At 39.1% G+C, this 16,611-nt stretch overlaps 1 protein-coding gene across 1 annotated transcript; it reads left to right on the forward strand.

The window, feature by feature from the left end:
* The first annotated feature begins 748 nt into the window (after positions 1-748).
* sec63 (SEC63 homolog, protein translocation regulator) lies at positions 749-14,696 on the forward strand. The gene is made up of 20 exons (XM_053486592.1): positions 749-955; positions 4,244-4,343; positions 4,876-4,990; positions 5,140-5,252; positions 7,538-7,599; positions 7,685-7,743; positions 7,927-7,977; positions 8,057-8,165; positions 8,507-8,601; positions 9,659-9,791; positions 10,258-10,350; positions 10,449-10,594; positions 10,676-10,823; positions 10,913-10,995; positions 12,649-12,711; positions 12,807-12,974; positions 13,072-13,233; positions 13,318-13,518; positions 14,020-14,124; positions 14,236-14,696. The coding sequence occupies exons 1-20, from the start codon at positions 832-834 to the stop codon at positions 14,371-14,373; spliced, it is 2,268 nt and encodes a 755-aa protein (XP_053342567.1). The 5' UTR covers positions 749-831; the 3' UTR covers positions 14,374-14,696.
* The last annotated feature ends 1,915 nt before the right edge of the window (positions 14,697-16,611 follow it).

Here is a 16,611-nt window from a genome sequence, read left to right on the forward strand (position 1 = left end):
GTCAAGTTTAAAATATTAAATGAAATGAAATACTTAAATACCAACATTAAATTATTTTAAAGATTAAATATCAATTTGCATAAATTAATGTACAATTCTATGAAAAAAACAGCAATCGATTGTCAAAGATTTATAGTTTTCAAAAAAAAAACTTTCTATCGTCACATGTATTTTAGTCTTAAATTAAATATTACATAAATTAATCAGTAAGAAAAAAAACAGTAAATACCAGTGCGCATGCGTAGAACACGTATACCAATCCACAGATCATGTATTGGTTGCATTGTTTTCACTCGTCAGGAGTGAACGGAGCAATAATGAGCTTTTGATAACAAGCAAAAAATAAAACTAATAAAATTACCAAAAGAAGTTAATGCTTTATTGTTTTGCAAGAATTCGGTTAATGAATTTATAGAGTCTCATGCACTAAATGTTATTAGTGGATATGCATTTTTATATAGCGAAACTTGGGCTTTTATTTTAAATTAAAAGGAGATTTTTTTATTGGCTTGTAGGAGCTGGCTTCAAAATACAAAATGGACGCGTCCTTTTCTCTGCACCCGCTTTCTGACAGATTTCGTTTCTTGTATATGAATGGCTCGGGTGGCGCGTGTAAGCCTTGGAAAACTTTGAAATCGGTGTATGATTGGTGGGACCGAAGACAGTCCAGCCAACCAGAAAGACAGGAGGCGGGATTAGACAGAAAGCGGGTAGGGAAAGGACGCACGCGCGTTCCTGACTGCTATAGCCTGAACTGTGGGCTGAGGGGCGGATAAGCTCAGCGGCGGAGAAGCAGCGGGCAGCGCAGGGGTTGTTCTCGCCCGCTCCGACATGGCCGGACAGCAGTTCCAGTACGATGACAGCGGCAATACGTTTTTCTACTTTCTTACGTCCTTCGTAGGTTTAATTGTCATCCCGGCCACCTATTACCTCTGGCCGCGGGATCAGAACGCAGGTGAGGAGAAGGAGGGGGAATGTGCGCGAGACCGCGTTAGCATGCAATAAACCTGCTAAGCTAGTTAGCTAGCCGCGGTGCGCTAATAACCGTTCTACGCTCTTTTACAGCACTGAGATCAGCGCGTTTGCATTATTACAGTTTTATTTTTAACAATAGCGATTTGTTTGAAACGTGTCAAGATATTTATGTGCTAATTTGCTAATACTTAGTCTATACGGATCGCTAGCTAAGTTGTGTTGCTGTAGACGCAGACGTTTCAGCATTTAGCCAGCTAGCTTTCTAACGTAACTTACGTAAGCTACGTAACATCAGGGCAGTGTTGTGTTGGCTCAACATTAGCCACTTGTTGTCATATTTTTACCCCGACTAAATTCGGTCGGTTAAGAGCCTGTGCGAGCAGTGTAGCAGTGTGTGTGTGTGTATGACGTATCAGAAGATAAGTTACTTTAACGTGAGCAGTCACGTCTGCAGTCTGACGTGTCGATACTGAAGCCGGTGGAGTCGCTAAAGTTTCTTCAGGGGGAAGAAGCTAAGGTTCCTAGCCTGCTCACCAGGTGACGTCATGGAGTCACTTGCATGGTCGTTGAGTTATTATGGTCGTTGGTGTATCTATCAAGTTATACATTCGAGAACATCATGGAAAATAATCGATTACTTTAGAAGAAAGTCCTTTATAAAGTCAAAGTTAATGATGTCCTTTTAACAAGAACGCAGACAAAAAGCCACGAAGAAATAACTTATTTTATTACAGTAAATATTCCTAAGAAATAATGCAGAAGTGTGAGGGTGGAACAGATATAGGTGAGCATTGATTGGTTGTCAAGGAAACAGCAGTCATAATTTATTAGTTTTGGGAAAACTACCGAAATCAGTGATTGGTTGTTGAGGGAAACCTGCGGCGATCAGTGATTTGTTGTCAGGGAAACCTGCGGCGATCAGTGATTGGCTGTCGCGGAAATTGTGGTAAGCAGTGATTGGTTGGGGGGGGGGGGGGAGTTGTAAGCAGGGATTGGTTTTGGGGGGAAGTTGTGGTAAGCAGGGGTTAGTTGTGGGGGAAGTTGTGCTAAGCAGGGATTGGTTGTGGGGAAAACTGCGGCGATCAGTGATTAGTTGTTGGGGAAAACATAGTGATTGTTATGGGGAAATTTGTGGTGAGCTGGAATTGGTTCTGGGGAGACTGCAGCGATCAGTAATTTTTTGGTGGCGAAACCAAGTGGCGTTTGGTGGCGTTGAGTGATTGGTTGTCGGGGAAACTGCGGCACTCAGTGATTGGTTGTTGGGGGAAACCATAGATTGTTTTGGGGGAAATTGTGGTAAGCTGGGATTGGTTGTGGGGGAGACTGCAGCGATCAGAGATTGGTTGTTGAGTATTGGTTGTCGGGGAAATTGCGGCGCTCAGTAATTGGTTGTTGATAAGTGATTGGTTGTTGATAAGTGATTGGTTGTCGGGGAAACTGTGGCGATCAGTGATTGGTTTGTTGTGGAGATGGACCGAGGTGATCAGTGGATGGGGCGAAGAGGTGATCAGTGATTACATAAACTAATACTATTGTAATGACCGAAATACATGGTTCGATAGTCACATCAACATGCTATCGTTAATCTGGGAATATTACCAAATCTCTTTAAAAGCCCTCAACTTTGCCTTGCAATTTTGGTAAACTTTTTATTCTCTAAAACAAAACCACAGGGAAAGATGTCTGCCGAAAGCTTAAACAACTTTACACGGCTAAGAGCAATACATTAATCGGAGTATGAAAAGTTATTCACAAAGGGAGCAGCTAAATCTCGTAAGTCGACCATCACTCGCCCATCTAGACCAGGCCTTGAGCCTTATTCTGCAGGGAGTAAAAGACTAAAACCATCCTCTCAAAATAATAATAAGATAAATAAAGAGCAGTTCTCAGCTCTGGGCGAGGCAGTCCGGGTTCTTCTTACCGCTTCACGCATGCAGACTGACTGTGTGTGTGTCTGTGAGAGAGAGAGAGAGAAAGAGCGCCCCTTGATGCTAGTTAAATAGACCTTTTTTTGCTCGTTAGTCAATCACAGTCTATTCTAATGGTTTTATTTTCTTTCTAATCTTCACTGTAAATTAATGAGACAATGGAACATGCTGCATACGTTGCCTTCCAATAAATAAAATATTTACATTTATGGTACTTTCGTAGATCCTAATTATATTTGTATATTGTTGTTCAGAGTATTTATTTTTGCTGCTATAAACAGTAAATAAATCAACAATACTGTATGATAAATAATCCCAAAAACACCACACACACCTGTGGTTAAGTATTGGCAAAGACCCTGATTGGAGCACCCCTAGGGGAGACCGGGGTGGTTTTTTGGGGGGGATGAGCAGTGCTTATTCAATGTGAGACTGAGTCGCACTGTTGTCTGAGAATTGTACATTGTGATTCTGATGAAGAAATAAACCAACACCTCTCAATTTTTGACTTGTGCAGTTTGACTTATTGTAACGCTGTCAGTAGGAAAACTGCACTTTATCTTACAAATTCTAACATTTTTGCACCATGTAACGTATTAATATTTATTTTTTCTACATTCTAAAACAATGCTGAAGGCATCCAAAATATGCAATAATCTCAAGTAATATTGAGATATGTCTGCTACTTATGCTCTGTAAATCCTTCATTATAGCTCTAATCTGAGGTGCTGTTTGTTAATTAGTGATTTCTGGGGCTGGTCTCACTTTTCTGGGATGGTCTTCATGAGAGCCGGTTGCATTTATGGTGCTTTATGGGTTTTAAAAATGCACTTGACGATACTGTTCAGCTGACCTTCATATTCTAAAATAACAAAGGACTGTTGATGATGTTTTTTTTTTTTTGCCTAATGCACATATTTGTTACTTTATAGTTAAAAAAAATCCAGTATTGTTTTAGAATGTATAAAATAAACCTCTAAACAAGAAACATTGAATTAGACAGTGTGTCTAAACTTTTGTCTGGTACTATACATGTATTAAAATGTAATCTTCTGCTTGTGTCATTTTATTGAAGTCATCAGGACACATCTTGTATCTTGTCATTCCATGGCCTACAAATGTATAAACACATATTTGTGATGTGTGCAGCCATTTTAAGTTGATGTCGCTTTCTGAACTTATTTTGACTCGATCTACAAAAAGTTTCTAAATGGAAATCCGGGTGGTGCTTTCATTCTTTTTTTATTTATTTTTTCTTCATTAGTATGTTGGTAATTACAAGATTCATTGTATGTATGGGCTGTGATTAGGTGCTTTTAACCAATTTTTTTTTTTTCCAGAACAATTGCGGTTGAAGAGCTTGCGGAGAGTTCACGGAAGATGCCTGTGGTATCGCCTCAGGCTTATGAAATCACAACAGAGCATTGTCCCAACACTAAAGTAAGTGTGTGTGTGTGTGTATGTGAGTGACGGCTTGGCAAATTAGGGACCTGTAGTATAATTACTGTGGCGCAATTGTTTTAAACATCTGATACAGACACCAGAGGGATAGTATGTAGGAAATATTTAGCTATGAATGGAATGCAGTTTGCTGTTATATAAATGAAAATTAACACTTCTGGGCTTTCTGTTACTGAAAAATAATCAACCTTGCCACTCGTTGCTCGTTATAATTGTTATTTTTAAAATAATAACAATTATTAAAAGCTTTAGGTTGCCCTCAAGTGGCACACCTTTAAAGTATTTGCCGTGTGGGGGGTGCGTTTAGGTTGTTTTGTAATTGCTGAAATCGTGACATTGTGGAGCTTTAATGTATTACACTTCTAGCTGTGTTACCATGGAGACTGTTACAGCAATGTTTACATTCACTTTACACCCTGCATATGAGTCTTAAGAAAGTCTTAGCGACCTTATTCTCATTTAAAATCACATAATAATTGTGCAAAGTTTGATTTGTTCTTTGCCTCAACAGAAAAGCAGCACTGCTGTTTGGCTGGGCCGTATTTATTTTCCTGGCTTATAAGGTGTCCAAGTTAGATCATGAGTATAAGGAATATAATCCCTTCGAGGTCCTACAGCTTGATCCGGTAAGATTTAAACACTTAACAATAATAATAATAATAATAATAATAGTAACAATAATTATGACAATAACCTAAGACTGTCTTTTGCCTTCGAAGATATGTCCCTGATTAGTGTGTGTGTGTGTGTGTGTGTGTTTTCTGTTTGTGTGTAGGGTGCCTCAGTGTCCGAAATCAAGAAGCAGTACAGAACGTTGTCCCTAAAGTACCACCCGGACAAAGGAGGAGATGAGGTCATGTTCATGAAGATCGCTAAAGCTTACTCAGCGTAAGGACCGTTTCTCTACATCTAAGCTCCTTTAAATTCTTATTATTTTGTTTTTAATTATAGTGCTGTAGTAGGACTTGTTTTGTTTGCGCTCCATACTAAGAAGAGTTGTGACAAACAAGAGGTCAAATGTGTCTTTTTTTTTTTTTTTTTTTTTTTTTTTACAGCGTATCTAAAAAGTTCTGTGCATATCAGTGTTTCTCACAGGTCTGAAATATGTTTGCAGTAGTAGCCAGCGGATCAGGCTGGCAATTCTTACCACCAGATTCAAAGATTTTTTTTTTCACTTATTTTTTATGGTGGTTTAAGGTTGTTTCTGTGACCAAATAATAGTAGTAGTAATACTAATTATAATATTAAGGATAGTTGTAAGCATCAATGTGTGGGCGCACCAGAAAGACAGCAGGCCCAGTGGGCACATGTGTATTTAAAAGGGACATAATTTTTGACATAATTTTAGAATGGGCGAATTTTATATCAAGACCCTCAAAACGCCCAAGATGCTGGGAAAAAACATCACATCCCACTATGATGTCACTCTATATGATGCTACACAAAGTTATTAACCACTTTTCGGCATACGCATCGTCACAGCTGACTAGTTTTGGATATCAAAAATCCCTCCACAATCTTGCATCCTCAGTGTCTTGATCAGGTTTGGTGCCGATTGTACAAATCCCCCAGCAAGTGTGTATCAAATTTCTTTGGGTGCATTTTGCAAGTGACCCAAAATAACTGATTTCCTGTTGAGCTGAGTCCTTAAAATGCAATGTTAAAGTTGTTCAGCCCCATGAAACATGGTTTCGCCTGTACTGTTTACACGCAAGTGTGTATAAGCAGCAAAATTCTGTGTTGTGCTCGGGGCGTAGCCACTCAGGCATTTGAGCATGTTAAGACCCCCCAAAAGCCCAGGTTTCTGGAAAAAGTAAAAAAAAAAAAATCCTTAGAAGATCAAAAGGACCCACACAAGCTATGACGACATAGGGCTGATGTCATGGTGCTTGGGCCCTAATGATAATATGCTTATTAAAATAATAACTAGAGAGGCACATTTCCTGAAGAAAATGTGAGCGGTGCTTGCCGTGGCATCATAGACATAGGAATGATGTCATAGCTGATGTTGGTCTCAATGTTAAGTCTATGGTACTTTTTGGGGCAATTAACTGCCCACCCCTTAGAAAAGTCATAGCACCCCATTCCCGAATAAGGTGCACGATTTGACACCTGACTGGGTCTACGACAAACGGTGCGGGACTAGTTACGTGCCAAACTTTTGAGATAACAACAGTAGTGCTTCGCTTCGCAAACACCACTAATAATAAGCACATTTTTAAGTCCTGCATTTTGGCAGCATCATTGAGTTTTATTAATCATCTTGGATTTTATAAAGAAGAGCCGTTCACCATGCAAAACTGTGTGTCTCAGCAGAGCATGCGCGACCGTCCGTACGCTCTTATTCTTTTTACCAAATGCAACCGATTAACTAGTAGCAAACATTACACTGCTTTTGTGCTATCGCTCTTGGAATTTTTTATCTTGCCAATGCGAGAGTGGTGTACAGTCCGCTACTAATTAACCGATTGCAAATAGTTCTTCCGGACAGATTCCGGACAGACAAAAGGGTCAGCAAATATACTTGAGCTTGAGCGTCCGTCATTATACCTGGATTGGCTCGTCCAAATATACTCTGTGTGGGGAAACCCTGCATATAGTTTGGCGTTATGTAACTCTATACGTTATATCAGCTTTAGAGTAGCACTAGTGAGCGGTGATGGCAGCTAGTGCTAATAGGTTTTGCTCAAGGTGTATTTGTTTAGTTAGTGTGGGGCAAGAGGGCAAATCCTGGGAACCGGATACTGCTCCTGCAAGGATTGATCAATTAGATAAACAAATTGGGATCCTAAAAAAAAAAAAGGTTTTAAATAGCACCTGAGGTGTTGTTTAAACTGGAGCTCCAAAGTTGGCTAAATTGACCGTCATCTCCTGGCAACAAGACACAAAAGAATCTGGTTTCAACAGTTATAACGTGTCCCTTGTTACAATATTATCAGGAGCTGTAGATTAGTGGATCAGGAGTGTGGATGAGTGCTCTCCATAAAGAAACATAATAACATGACTGTCTTTATGTCTGTATATTTCAACTCTGTTGTTGAACAGCAAGTGTATACCACACACAGATGTTTGCTCGCACAAAAAAAAAAATCGCTGTCTTTTGACCCCATACGTGGAGCTTTGTTGTTGAGTATCAAGTAACCGAGTCTGTCTATTGTTACTGCTGTTGACAGATTAACCAATGATGAATCGAAGAAAAACTGGGAGACCTACGGCAACCCAGACGGCCCTAGAGGTAAACCAACCGGTACAGCGTGAGGCGCTTTAGTGCCAGGACTTAGCCTTCTTGATCTGACTTTTGTGTCTCTTTGCTCGTATAGTCACAAGTTTCGGAATTGCTCTTCCTGCATGGATAGTTGATCAGAAGAACTCCATGCTGGTACGTTGCTCTCAGACCTTAATCATAGATTCAGTTTGGTCATGTTTATATCACAGTGCTGTCTAGTTCTCGAGTCAGATTGTTTATAATTGTGTAATATTGGTAACCGTAGATCTGAGATCTGTTGTGTGTGTGTGTGTGTGTGTGTGTGTGTGTGTGTGTGTGTGTGTGCACTTTCTGCAGGTGCTGCTGGTCTATGGTTTAGCCTTCATGGTCATTCTTCCAGTGGTTGTGGTGAGACGATTGTGATAATTAACTTCTGATATGTTTAAAAGTTCCCAATGATACAAAGTGTGTGTGTCTGTGATTTTAGGGTACATGGTGGTACCGTTCCATTCGCTACAGCGGCGATCAGATCCTTATCAACACAACCCAGCTCTTCATGCACTTTATGTACAAAACACCAACGATGAACATGAAACGTGAGTACTCATGAAAGGCAGTTTTAAGGGAAAAAAATATATATATAACAAAAGCTATAAACGAATCAATGAATCCCGTTTCTTTTGACATAAATATGTTGTTGGTGATATTCCTTAAAAGAAATATATTTTAACCTGTCATCTATTTTTCGAACTCAAGCCCCTGTCAGACAAAGTGATGTGTAACTTAACATACAAGTAGCCACAAAATAAAAAAAAATTGGCAGATATGTCTATGTCTGTCTACAGATATGATCAGACCTGATGAACCAGCACACAGTTTTTGATCTCTTTGCCTGTTTTGATGTGAAATGACCTGACCTGTGCATGCTTTTCCACAGGGCTAGTAATGGTGCTCACGGCAGCCTTCGAATTCGATCCACGTAGCAACAAAGAAGCCATTATAAGACCGACGGACAACATTGAAGTTCCTCAGGTATGGACATGGTAACGTTTGGTAATGCCATGTGGAAATAAAAAATGTGGAAAATAAAATCTTATTTGGTTAAAGCAGTTGTTTAGAACTCGATATCGGGAATTCTGTAAGATTTTCTCTTAAGAAATGACTAAATACTCTAATTGGGCAGGACCATTCTTAAAAGCAGGAAAGATGGTACCTAAAAATATTAGTCACAGCATTTATAAATAAAGCCTAGTGGTGATACTATACAATTTCCCACTTGTGTGACGCAAATATTTTAGCATTTGTTGGCTTTGATATTTTCCTGCCAGTTTGGGTTTCTCATGGTGTCAACCTGAGTCGTCGCTGGCACAAAAAATCAGTTCGTGAAAATCCGAGAGGAAATTAAATTCCTTTGTGGGCATGAACAGCAGATTCCTGAACTCAGTTAATCATCTTTCTGTTTGTATGAAAAAGGGAGAGCACAGAGCTAAACACAAGCATGTTAAAAGTAATATATAAAGAGTGTTTTTTGAAGTTTTTCAGATTTGATCCGAGTCCCTTTTCCTATATGATCCTAGATAGAGTACACGCGTTTCCAATACACTGTCACGTGACTTGAATGGGAAACAGTAAGTTTGGAATTCATGCGACTTTGACTTGTAACATGTTTAAACCGAGATGGTGCATATTGATGAGCTACCATGACATACAAAGCCAATCTGACCCAAAAAGTTGGAACTGAGCAACGTGGCTTGTAAATAAATGAAAAACCGAAGCAAAATTTTTTTTCCCTCTATATACTGTTCCATTTCCCCCAACTAAACATTTCCCTATGTTTTGCTAATTTTTCTCGTTTCCTGTATAAAACTTGTGGTCTTGTGGTTGACCACTCTTATCAGAAAGAGATGTTTCAGGATTTAAATGCAGTCGTGTCGAGTTACCTACCTTAAGACATGCTACATGGACATGCTGACTCCATAGATAGATAAGGAATCCATCCTTCCTGGTGTAAATGTGATCATGATGACCAGTGATGCTAAATACTAGCATGGTGTAGATAGGAATTCATGTTGTCTTGATGTGTTCGTAGCTGATTCGAGAGCTGGGAAACATCAATGTGAAGAAGAAAGAGCCTCCGTTTTGTTACCCCTACAGCCTGAAGGCTCGTGTGCTTGTCCTCACGCACCTTGCCCGGATGGATGTGTCAGAGAATATTGAAGAAGGTAGACTAATTATCAGATTATAATGTGACTGCTTTATTTGATTAATTTACGTTAATGTAATATGTTACATGGGAAGGGCGAAGTTTACACATGATAAATACTAATAGAGTTATAATGAAATTTAAGCTTGCAAGCATCACACATTTTTCTTAACTGACAATTAAATACCTAAAAGATTAAGAAGTTTAGGAAGAGTATTTGTTTTCAGTAGAAAATACTGCTTTTGTTTCTCGACAAGACTGCTAAGAATACAACATAAAATACAGCACATGAACTGCAAGTGTGCCTTCTTGTGGCGTAAACATTAAACATAAAGAAAAAAAAATCTCTTGTGCTATTAGTATCAGAACAAAGTTTTTTCGAATCATATACATGACTGTTGCAGTATCTCTCCACCTTAACGATGTTTTTTCCAGTTTTGCCTACAAAATTGTAACACTTGTAATTGGATCTCTCTCTCTTTCAGACCAGAGGTTCGTGGTAAAAAAGTGCCCTGCTTTGCTTCAGGAGATGATCAACGTCGGTTGCCAACTCACAATGATGGCTACCAGCAGAGGAGGTACACACGCTCATTGTTTTAGGATTTCCAGCCACAACACTATCATAGATGATGAGTTTTATCTGTTCACACGGTTTATGTGATTGATTGAACGGCAGGGTTCCGCGCTCCCAGACTTTCCTCTATTGAGAACTGTATGAAGCTGAGCCAGATGGTGGTGCAGGGGCTCCAGGAGGCAAAGTCTCCTTTACTGCAGCTGCCCCACTTTGAGGAAGAGCACCTCAGATACTGTATCTCCAAAAAGGTACACGCGTCTTCTTACCTTAATATAAATTTTTTTTGTCTTATTTATTAAAATGATGTTTCCCCTCATGTTCTCTCTCAGTACAAGGTACGAAGCATTCAGGACCTGGTGAGCCTGAAGGACTCGGACAGGAGAAACATGCTGAGGTTTTTGGGAGAGGAGAAGTATGACGAGGTTATAGCGGTCCTCGGAAGCTTCCCTCACATTACCATGGAAACCAAGCTTCAAGGTTAGGAGAGTAGGCTTCGCTTTTGTGGTATCTGTATTTACATCCTGTTTTCTAAGTGATTCTTGAGATGTTTTCATTTTTCTGTTAAGTGCTGGATGATGAAGACAGTAACAACATCACCGCAGGATCCATCGTCACGGTTACGGTTACCTTGACACGGAAGAGGATGTCCGTAAGTACTGAGTGTTTTGTAGTGGTCCTGACAAAAATGATTGAATTATCACACTTGGAGGTTTGTACATCGTAGCAAAGTCATAGATAAACATTTTTTTATTTAGTCTTCAGCTGTATAATTACTTAATCGTCCTTAAAAATCACTTTAATTATCAAAATAATCCTTGGGCTTAATCTGGAGAGATGTGTTGGCTATGTTACAGTTACACACGGTTGTGTTTTCACTAATGCCCAAGCATCATGTTATAGAATTCCTGTCTCTGCTTAATATTTCATCTTTAAAAGTTTTCTTTATTTCTGCATGTTACCGTGGCATTGGTGTTTTGGTTATAATCTGACTAGTAGGAGACTAAAGCCCCTAATTTACAATCACACTGTGAATTTCTGATTGTTTTTATCAGGGGAAAGTTTCACTATAAACAATGCCACAGTGCAAGTCAGGCCCTCTTTTTGCCATTATTTGCGATAATAAACAAAAATGTTAGGCTTTTCTGCTTCTTCCTCGCACCTTATGGATTAGGTGATGGCTGTATCTACGCACTCCAACAAAAACACCTTACAATATATCAGAGTATTGGTTATTTCTATATTTATCTTGAGCACAGCCCTTTTGCAGGATATTTATGTAGACTGGATGTTATTGATGAGCATTTTATTACCCAAAATTATCACATTCTTCTTTATCACATTTAATAGGTAATCGCTGATCATACTTATAATAAAAAATACATAAATACAGATAATACATTATTCCGCTGTGGCGACCCCTTGCCGGGAGCAGCCAGAAGGCCAACAACAACAAACAACAGATAATAATACATCCTGATAAATGCCGATCTTATACTGGACAAATTTGTAATCTATCTAGTCTCGGGTGAACATGATTTTAAAATGTGTCTTGCACTCTAGTCCAGGGGTGTCCTACCTTATCCTGAAAAGTGCCAGAATGGGTACAGGTTTTCATTCCAGCCAAGCAGAAGCCACACCTGACTTCACCTTTTAAATTAGTAATACTTGGCTTTTAATAGATTATAAGGTGTAGCATCTGCTTGTTTGGAATGAAAGCTTGTACCCTCACCAGCCCTTTTTTTTTTTGATAAAGTTTGACATATGCTCTCTGTTCAGTGTTGGTAGTTACAGGGGCCAGCCACAAGAGGGCAGTGTAATGGTTTCAAGTATTGATGGACCGAAAAAATAAATGAAATAAAAAAATATAAAACTCTATAAATTCAAACTTTTTGCTAATTTATGCACAACTATTGTAATTAAATGAACAAATGTTGTTGTATGTATGTATTGTTTCTGTAGTCTGAGATCATTAATTTGAAATTATATTCTACATGATTTTAATAGAAAGTATTAATCATTTGTCCAGGAAAAAGTGTCGCGTCTTTCTACAAACAGACATGTAGATATTTTTAAGAAAGTTGTTTTACTTTTTTTCCCCCACTGTAGTCCCATGGTCACAGTATTAAATAAATGGGGATATCGGTGCTCTGTTTCATCCATTGAGAACTGGAGTGCAGTGCTACACTTGAACTAAGTTGAACTGAGAAAAGAATCGTGCAGTTCCAGTTGTGATGGTGATGTATTGCTGAATAGGTTCCTCTTTTTTTTTTATTATATAACAATGCGTGTCTTTTATTTTTAGGAGGTTTTCGAGAAGGAGCAGGAGACTCCGGCGCCTGCGGAGGAGACCACCACGGAGGAGGCGGTACGTCTTTGACATTCAAATAAGGCTTTCAATTTAATAATCCTTTTTATATTACAGCAATAACTGATTCAGTGGGTTTCCTTAATTATTTCCAGCAAGGTGATGGTGCGAAGAACAAAATGAAAGTCTGGCAGAACAAGAGTAAAGGCGCTAAGAAAGCAGCCAAGTCCAAAAAGAAGAAACTGACGAAGAAAAAGCCAGTCTCTCAGCAGCAGGTCAAAGGGGACAAGACCAAACAGGCCAACGGCAATGTCGCAGGAACCGTAAGTCTCCCATCCTGGTTTTGATTCATCTATCAATAATTTTTTTCAGAAAGACAACGTCAGACTACTACTACTACTACTGTTTTGATTTTTTCAGGAAACGCCAGCAGCAGCCAAAGAGGAAGACGAAGAGCTCTCGGACAAGGGCAGCGAATCAGACGAAGCGGAGCCGAACAAGGACTCGCCCAGCGAGAGAGATGATGAGAGCGACAAGCAGAGCGACACCGAGGCAGACGAGGTCACAGGAGACGACGAGCAGGTGCATATCTCTGTCCCCTGTAAATACATAAATAATAAAGATTGCTTTGCAAACCAAAGTAAGATTTTGTAATGCGGTCTTTAGGAGTGGGAGGCCCTGCAGCAGAGCATCCAGCGGCGAGAGCGAGCCTTGCTAGAGACCAAGTCGAAGATCACGCATGCCGTGTACAGCTTGTACTTCCCAGAAGAGAAACAGGAGTGGTGGTGGCTCTATATCGCTGACCGCAAAGATCAGACCCTGGTGTCTATGCCTTACCACGTCTGCACTCTAAAAGACACCGAGGAGGTGAGAGAGAGCACTTCTGTGAGATTCTATAGATGCCATCTTTAGCAAACGTGACCAATTTTTCTTAAGGTTGAGAGTGATGACTTGTATGAGGCTATAAGGTAAACACTGCTGCAATGAATGTGAATGTGTCAGTGAAATGTGTTCATATTTGTGTTGTTTGTGTGTGTGTGTGTGTGTGTGTGTCTGCGCGCATGAGAGGGAGACTAGCTTCATCTTTTTCACAGCAGCTTGTTGCTAGGCAACATCCATGCTGCAGTGTCTGGACATTTAAAGAGACAGAGTTACCGAGCAGAGTGTTTAGATTAATGGGTCATAATTCACCCGGTGCTATAGACATATGACTTATAAATGAAAAAATCAGCGTTTTTTTAAAATCTGCTTTTATAAGTAAATAAGTATTATTTACAGTGTTTTTTATATATATTTGTTATATATATATATATATATATATATATATATATATATATATATATATAAACTTTAACATTTTTTGTGCAGGTCGAGCTGAAATTCCCAGCTCCATCCAAAACAGGGAACTATCAGTTTTCAGTTATCTTGAGGTCAGACTCATTTATGGGCCTGGATCAGATTAAACCGCTGAAGGTCAGTTTCTTTGTTTTTGTTGTCCAAATTTCTTAGCCACTTTTTCTTAAGAGCGAAATGCTTTCTAGTCCAGCGTATGAAAGATGTGTTTTATTTGTGCTCCTCGTCCAGCTGGAGGTTCATGAAGCGAAGGCCATGCTGGACAACCATCCACAGTGGGACATCCCAGAGACCGAAGAAGAAGAGGAGGACCAGGAGGACAGCGACGGAATCGAGGAGTCAGAAGAAGATGACGAGGACAACGACTAAACCCAGCCGACTCGATGCTATTCGATTCGACATGAACTGACTCACACACACCCATGTGCCCTGTCATGTTTTCACTTACACCCATACAAAACTTTGCAGCCAAAAAAGCGCCGCCATACACAATGTAAACACAAACACGTGACGTTTATAAAAGGTATGTCATGGCCCATCATGGTACCTTTTTTTAAAAAAAAACTAAACAAAAACAAAAAACACTCATGATCTGTTTACTTTGAAATCCAAAATGGCTGCCTGGTCTCTTTCATGAAGTCCACCCTGAGGACTAGCATTTAACAGAAATAAACAGACTGCTTACTTAAAAACAGACACCTCATTTTTTCCCGCCCAATATTGTTTACTCATTTATTTTTTCCCTTCTTTAAATTTTTATAGTGTAACAGATCAAGTCAGTAGATAAGCCAATGTCTGATGCACACAATCTTGAGTGGCAATGCCCAGTAAATATATAAATATATATGAACATTTCATTTCCATCCAGGTCTTGGAAGCGGTGCATCAGCTCAGCCTGTGGCTCTCCTCATCTCTTCCTTATGACATTTCAGACATTCCACAGCAAGGTTTTTTTAGTGCACTCTTTACCCCTGATAATGACCAGCTTTTTATGGTTTAGTGTATCTTGGTCCATACCTAACAGTGGTGGTGCAACATCTGATCTCAACCAATCCCTTGCTCAAATTCAGACTTGCTGCCAGCAAATAAACTCCAGTTTCTCCGTAAGACTGTGTCAAATTGGACAGTAAAAGACGTTAATCGCAGAGTTCTTCATGGTTCTGTATTGGCGTCTTGTAAACGTTTTTATAATGTTTTTTTTTTTTTTTTTTCCCTATTTTTGGTTCACATTCCACTTATGAGCTCTGCCTTATTCTTATTGAAGAGTACAGTACAGAGAGCATCACTTTGAACTAAATTAAAATTATGGAAGATTTTGATCTTATGAAACATCTGTTTAGTTTTACAAAACCAGTAATCAAATCTAGTTATCCTTATTATATATAACCTTATTCAAAAAAGGCTATTTATCCCAGTGAAAGGCGGGTGATTTAGATTGTGGCGATCATAGGCCTTTGAGAGCAAGTCGTGTTCCTCCCTTATTGAAGTTTTGCTAGTTAAAAAAAAATCTTTTGTCTATTTTTGTATCTATTAATTTCTATGGGCCTATGGATGTATTTCACCAGTGTGTTTGGACGTAGTTTCTGAGAAGTGAAGTGTGTGTCGGGGGGTGGTATTGACTGTGCAGAGGCGACGTACTGTCTTGTGGTTTCAAACAGTCGATTGTGTGGGTCTGTTTTATGTCAGCCGGATGAGCGGAAAGGGAGAAGCTTTATACTTGCTCCCGAGAAGCTCTTTGTTTACGCTGTGACATGTCTATAGTAGTGATGTGGAGATTACTAATGGGCTGGATGCCTCCCTGATTCCCCATCAGGCCTCTGCTATACACTCAAAAAAATGAACATGGCTACCTGTTACATGTACTAAAATGTAATATGTGTTTTCTACATAATAATTTCATGTTTCCAAGATAAACATGAATAAATTATGTTGTATTTACATGAAATTCAACAACTTAACATGTATTAGATTTAATCATGTTGAGATAAACCAAAGAGATCTTGTCACTATGAAAACCGGAAATAGCAAAACCGGAAATATCTCGCGAGAAGAGAACACAGCGTGTTGAGAAGACAAACGTTTGGCGCGCGTGTGGAAAAGGTAAGCAGGAATTAATTCCCATATTTCTAAATAGAAACGAAATACTGAACATAAATGTCACCTTCTGTTTAGCGATGTTTAGTCACGTTATTTTGGTTTAAGCTATTTCTTGTATTTTTAATCACACTTAAAATACCGACGGTTATATGCGCGTGCTTAATCTGCGGTTCGGTTCTGGTTTCGGTCTGTTCTCATGAGTTGTGAAGCGAGAGGAAGAAAGTATAAATATTGTTCATTTGATAAATTAAGTATCATGAATTTTAATTGAATCTATCTCTGTATTTTTTCACAGGAGTTTGTGAGTGAAAGTGTCCTGTCTGCATCTGACTTCAGGAGTTTCCTGACCAACCGTCTCTAACGGTCATATTTAAAAGTCATAACGGACAGTTATAAAGTACAAAACTTTCTGTTGGTGTTAATTTTTTTTCTATGATTAATACTTATTTGTGGTGTTTTATGTTTTGTACATCTTTTTAAATTGAGACCTCATTTGTAAGTTGCTGCTGG

The sequence above is a fragment of the Clarias gariepinus genome, chromosome 2, assembly GCF_024256425.1.
Source record: "Clarias gariepinus isolate MV-2021 ecotype Netherlands chromosome 2, CGAR_prim_01v2, whole genome shotgun sequence".
Lineage (NCBI taxonomy): Eukaryota > Metazoa > Chordata > Actinopteri > Siluriformes > Clariidae > Clarias > Clarias gariepinus.